This window comes from Olea europaea, chromosome 11, assembly GCF_002742605.1.
Source record: "Olea europaea var. sylvestris chromosome 11, O_europaea_v1, whole genome shotgun sequence".
Lineage (NCBI taxonomy): Eukaryota > Viridiplantae > Streptophyta > Magnoliopsida > Lamiales > Oleaceae > Olea > Olea europaea.
Genome location: NC_036247.1, coordinates 8450443 through 8456780, shown reverse-complemented (window position 1 = coordinate 8456780; position 6338 = coordinate 8450443). Strand labels below are relative to the sequence as shown.

The 6338-nt window shown below is 38.1% G+C and overlaps 1 protein-coding gene and 1 pseudogene across 1 annotated transcript; one reads left to right on the top strand and one right to left on the bottom strand.

Annotated features, from left to right (window-relative positions):
• Positions 1-971: 971 nt before the first annotated feature.
• LOC111403232 (aldose reductase) lies at positions 972-3676 on the top strand. Its single transcript, XM_023031657.1, has 8 exons — positions 972-1154; positions 1417-1467; positions 1965-2038; positions 2152-2239; positions 2323-2529; positions 2614-2685; positions 2930-3172; positions 3420-3676. The coding sequence occupies exons 1-8, from the start codon at positions 1005-1007 to the stop codon at positions 3525-3527; spliced, it is 993 nt and encodes a 330-aa protein (XP_022887425.1). The 5' UTR covers positions 972-1004; the 3' UTR covers positions 3528-3676.
• An 8-nt stretch (positions 3677-3684) lies between these two features.
• Positions 3685-6028, bottom strand: LOC111403233 (annotated as a pseudogene).
• Between the last annotated feature and the right edge of the window lie 310 nt (positions 6029-6338).

The window sequence follows — 6338 nt, the reverse complement described above, 5'->3', positions numbered from 1 at the left end:
CGTGTCTTTGCTCCATGAATAACTCCATGACAAGGAGACAAACGTTACTCAAATAGAAATGTATATCGTAATGGTTAGAAAGTCTAGTAAAAACTATATAAAGAAACCTTCATCCTCCTTTTGAATAAGTTCAAATACAAAAGCAATCATGTTGGGAGAAGTGATTAAATTAGGTAAACATTGAAGCTCAAAGTGTATGCTTCTAAACATTTAATGTCTTCATGTCAATCATATTTTCCATATGGAAAAAGTCGAGAATACTGCAAAGGATCATAATAGTCATAGTAGTAATGCACTCCATGCAATTCGTCACAATGGCTATATATTGTAATATCACGCACATGAATATTTGCCTTTCCATTATCTTCGGCACATACAACAATCATTTGAGATGCTGTCGAAGTATTGAAAACTCTTTGATCAAGGTATGGATCACATCTTCTTTGTATTTGATTTCTTATGAAAAATTAATTGACAGAAGAACATAGTATTTTATTTAATTGACCAATATGAAGAAAATTAAAACAATAAATATGCATACACAATTATTTTATATTTCAGTAATACAAAATTTGTAAAAAAAGACTAGTGTTTATAGGGTGTATGCCAAATCCTAAAAAAATATCATAAAAATGAAAACAAGACTAAACATCACGTGAAATAAAAGAAAAAATATATTCTCAAAAATCCAACCTAATTTGAGTATTAAAAAAAAAATAAAAATAGGGAAAGATAAAAAATCAAACGATTAAGAGTAACAAAACGGAATTATGGACTAACAATATACAAGAAAAGCAAATATATGTTCTGGGAATTCAAAATTTTCAACCGTAATTAAAAGAATTCGGGGGAATTTTCTCGAGTCAGTCGGAGATACAAATAGATTTTTCTCAAGTATACGTGGCAGAAAATGGGTGATGTATACTACGTGTCGAACATGCAATCTGCACGTCCTTTCCTCATTTAGCAATATTAATTACTCCTGAAGTGGAAACCGTAAACCTATGACTGAAATGGCTCAGGCGACATTCACTCCAGACGATGAGAAGGTTGTAGATTTTAGACTACCGAGTGGCCATAAAATACCTGCCGTTGGATTAGGCACGTGGAAATCTGGATTGCCCCGAGACTCTGTCTTCACTGCCATTGTTGAGGTATACCATGTCTTGAGATGTTGAACTGCTTGTTGATTGGTTAGGATTTTGGAATCCAAGTCCACGAAGAATTATAAATAAAACATCAAAGATGTATCATGTATCACTACGATTCGAAATATGGGCCTGGTTCCTTTCTAGGTAGAATTATATTTCTATTTCCCCAGGCTGTACAAAAATTAGATGGCATCTCAGGATTCTTTTACTAGTGTTTAATTGAAGATGGTTTCTAGTTCAAAGCATGCTTTTATGGTGGATGCAGGCTGGTTACAGGCATGTGGATACGGCGTGGGAGTATGGAGTTCAACATGAGGTTGGTTATAAATCTTTCTGTGCTGAACACCAGTATTTGATTGTTTATATTTCTCAACCTAGCGTGTTGGTTTACGGTACACGTATCTTTTGTTTAAACGTCATTTGAACTTTTCTCTGAGTATGATTTGAGGGTTTTCTATCCCCCTTCTTACCTTGAAGAAGCAGGAGAACCCAATAATATCTTTTGGCTAATCTTGTCCATTGAAGTTAGAGTTCAGATATAAACCAGAAGGTAAAATAGGGATTATAAAATTTGATTCATGATTTATTTATACACTACTGAATTGCTTTAATTGCCAATCGAAATAGTATCGCGTCATGTAGAGGTATTGACCTGAATGGTAATTGAACTGGAAAAAAATGGTTGACATTGGCTTCAAAGTTTGATCAAATATGAAGGAAGATATTAAAGTTTTGTCGAAAGTGCCTTTCGACAGTAACTTGACTCGCGCAAGAAACCCTCTCATCTATTTCTTTTTAATTAATGTCTTCTAGGTAGGAGAAGGAATTAATTCGGCCATACACGCAGGAGTGGAGAGGAAGGCTTTGTTCATCACGTCTAAGTTATGGTACAGAACATATACTGGGGTTTAAAACGACTAATGTTTACCTAGATGCTTATTGTGCAAGTTAGAAGAGTTATGGATGTTTCTAACAGAGTGTGGTTTGATGGTGAATGTAGGTGCACTGAGTTGACTCCAGAAAGAGTTCGCCTAGCCCTCCAAAATACACTTCAAGAACTGAAACCTGACTACCTCGATCTCTATCTGGTATTTTTCTTATATAGATTTTTTCTGCAGAATATGCTGTAAATTTACATGTTAAAGTGTCTTTTTCTCTATTTATATGTAAGATTCATTGGCCATTCCACTTGAAAGATGGAGCCAGCAGACCTCCAAAAGCGGGGGACATTTTGGATTTCGACATGGAAGGAGTTTGGGAGGAAATGGAGAAACTTGTAAATGACGATCTTGTTAGAGACATTGGAGTTTGCAATTTCACACTGAAGAAACTGCACAAGTTACTAAGTTTTGCTAAGATAAAGCCTTCTGTATGCCAGGTCTGAATTATGTACCCTATGTGAGCGTGTTTTACTTGCAATGGAAAACTCGTATTATACATTTCTTGTTGTTTTTGTTTTTAGATGGAGATGCATCCGGGATGGAGGAATGACAAAATACTGGAGGCCTGCAATAAAAATGGCATCCATGTTACGGTAGTATATTATATATGTACATACTGTAGTTCATATAGTACATCTGAATGATTGCCACTAATAGATTGTACACTAGCAGTGAATTTAATTGAGTAGTAGATAGTGAAATACTCTCTACATAAGTCATTCTTTTTGAGAATAACGACGCTGTGGATTGTTTTGTTTTGGGGCTACTGTGTTCTTTTTAAGTGCTGGGGATACCAACCCCCGTCAGAGTTCTCAGATGAATTTAAATGATCCTCAGGCATATTCGCCATTGGGTTCACAAGAAGGTGGACGGGACCTCATTCACGATCCTATTGTGGAGAGGGTAGCAAGGAAACTCAACAAGAGCCCAGGGCAGGTGCTTGTGCGGTGGGCTATTCAGAGAGGAACAAGTGCCATTCCGAAATCAAGTAACTATGAAAGGATTAAAGAGAATATAAAGGTGTTTGGATGGGAAATCCCAGAGGAGGACTTTCAAGCACTATGTAGCGTTCCACAGCAGGTATTCCTAATTCTCTATGTTTCTTTATTGTTGTTGGGTAGCCAAGTAGAACAAGTTTTCTTTTAATGTTTGATTACAGGTCTTTCTATAAGAACCTTGTCTAGAATGAATCGATGATGTAGGATTCCCAAGAAAGTCTTCAGTTTTCTCCCGTGCTTCATGTCCCATGAATATTCTGGACGTTAAGGAGTTATTTAGTTCGGAGTCGAGAAATATTATATTGACATATGTCTTTTGCTTCCTGCAGAAACGAGTATTGAATGGTGAAAGCTTGTTCGTGAACAAGACAGACGGACCTTACACGAATGTGGCTGATATTTGGGACCACGAAGATTACGATATTGATGGTCCATAGTAAATGAGCTGCTAGCAATGGTCAGTCTCGAACTTGTGTGTAGGACGTATATTCAGTATTTGATCTCTTAGGCTCGTTTATCAGTTTATGTATGTTCTCTGTCATAATGGTACTTGTTCTCATCTGCAATAAAGTCTACTTGAAGCAGACAGCACGGTCAATTATAATATCCTACAAATTTTATTCCAATCCTTCTTTCTGTGTCAAACGATTGAAAGGCATAAACCATTATGAAATGCCAAACAAATTGTTTTGATTTAACTGGCTTTTCCAACGCCAACTCCAATTGGAACTATATAAGACCACAACAGCTGCTACAACTGCCCCCGGGCCCGAGGGATCGAGGAGGTCACCACCACTGATGGACTAAAACTCCTCTTGCCCTAAGGGAAATAAACAAATCCAAGCATTGCCCGTATGTTTTCTGGTACTTGCTGCTCCTCTCGCCCAGGCAGCATTTCTGACACCTATTGTAATGACATTCAAGAAATATTTCATCGATCAAGCATATTGCTCCCGTCTCAATCAACCTTGGAATCAGATCGAATTCAGTTCCTTCAACGTCCATCTTCATTACAACATAGTCCCTCTCCGACACTGTATTCTACAACCATTCTGCAAAATCAAATCCCGGAATCTCATCCACATCACCATCACCACATAGTCTCTATCCGACACTGTATTCTTCAACCATTTTGCAAAATAAAATCCTGGAATCTCATCCACATCACCAACGGATACAGAACCACCCAAAGACTGAACTGGTCAAATCCTCCCCATCCCTCTTACCTTTTTCTGCATTTTTATGATCCGGGCCTTGATTGATCTCGAAGAACAAGCTCTCATTCCTCACCCAGGCTGCATATGGCAACAATGTGACCCCTTTCTTGGACTCGTACTGTTTGTGGAAAGTCCTATCAGCCTCGATTGCATATATTTCAAACGTCTTATTTTGCTTCGAATATTGCTTTTTAAACCAACTTACAATGCTTGATCCATAGCTTCTAGAACCGACATCTACACACACACAAATCTGCTTAAAACTTATATCAGCCATTGAAGTCAAATACATTATATTCTGATCTTCTTCAATGTAATCCACAGTTTTTTTGGCTCTTCATCTATCAAAGGCTCTGCTTTCCGAAACAGTTCCAGTTTATGCCCCGGAACAGAGCATTTATTTATGGAGTCGGCACCGGAATGTTGGCTATATCCATTTTTACTGATCTTTTGTATAACAATTTCGCGAATTAGCTGCATCTCTGAATTAAACCCTTGAATTTCCCTGTTCTTCACCAATTTACAACAGTTAAACAAAGCTATAAAGGAATTGAAACTATATTCATCTGTAGTGCCTGTGTGGACCAGGACTACCAGAAACCCTTCGGGCTTCAGTGTCCGATTAACTCCGCCGCGAGATCCACCGGCCTCACTGATTTCTCAACCATTCCATCGCCGGCAAATATAAAATCAAAAGTTTCATCATTGAAAGGCTGCTTAAAGCCCTGACCTGAAATCACCAAAGGTTTCTTGGAAATTCCAATCGAATCCTCAACTCCGATATCTTTCAAAGCAAAAACATCCCACCCCATCTGCATTTCGATGCATAGGACCTTAAAATTGGGACTAAAAACGCCGTCCGACATCAGACCTTGGAACGGAGGAGTAGAACCGCACGGCTTTTTGGAATCCATCGGTGGCCCAGAGACCGGGAAGTTTCAGGGGAGTCGCCGGAGCCGATTTTCCGGCGATAGCAATTATTGCAGAAGACGGTTTGCTGAGCTCGCCAACGTCGGTCGCGACGTTGAGATATTCCGGCACGGAGAAGAAGCAGAAATCGCAGAGGTCACAGGATTCTCCCCGGAGAGTGACAAATCGAATAGCAACCACAGAAACAAAAAATAAAATTAAACGCACAAGAAAATCTCACAGAAAACCTGGCTTCCCTTTATTACGCTCCATAACATTAAGCAAAAAGTAAAAAACTTTCGAAAAAATGAAAAATTAAATAGGAATCTTCTTACGTGAGTATAAATTTGTGCATGCAATTTGTATCTCTCTTTCTCCGTGTGTTAAAAATAAAAAAAATAATAATTAGGGATTATTACTTATCGGGCACAGAATCTGGCAGAAGTGTGGTTTGCGCCGATGAGATAACGGAGTGTGGAGTGGCAAGAGAATGGTAATTTCGAAGCAACGCGAAGGGGAAAACGGGAAAACATTGTTTAGAACTGCTGTTACCAAAAATCCTATTGATTTCTCGAATTTGAGGATTTTTGAATGAGCACGATCGTAATTTTTTGGTACCTGAAACAAAGTTAACGACGTATGTTTTTATCGTCCCTCTGATGCTTAAGTCTATAAACTGGAGAATAATGAAACCATACCTAAACAATGACATGATCCTCTATATATAGTAGTAGGTGACATTCTCGTAGTAGGATTCAACTAGTTGGGTATCTCTATCCAACGAAGTCCTATTAGGGGAAGGAGTTGGACCAATGTCATAATTATGCTTGGAATAAAGTCCCTGCAGAAGTCAAGTATTAAAGTTAGTGATGGCCCGTCCCGAATGGGACAAAAAAACTCGCCCCGTCGCGGGGCGTGGTGCGGGGCGTATATGGTCGCCCCATCGCCCCGCACCGAACCCGTCCCGTGAAGAAAAAGTAAAAAAAAAAAAATTAAAAATAATTTTATTTCTAGATAATTTATATGTTAAAAATTCATTTTAAATTTGTATTTTATTATCTAATAATAACATAATTCGAAACTTTCAAAATGTAAAAATAAAAAATAAAAAAATTAAACGGG

Bases quoted from the DNA above. Each gene is read 5' to 3' on its own strand.
- LOC111403232 (XM_023031657.1), top strand. From the start codon at position 1,005: ATGACTGAAATGGCTCAGGCGACATTCACTCCAGACGATGAGAAGGTT. The intron at 1,468-1,964 runs GTTGGTTATAAA...AATGTCTTCTAG, and splicing joins AGTATGGAGTTCAACATGAG to GTAGGAGAAGGAATTAATTC. The intron at 2,686-2,929 runs GTAGTATATTAT...AATGATCCTCAG, and splicing joins AAAATGGCATCCATGTTACG to GCATATTCGCCATTGGGTTC.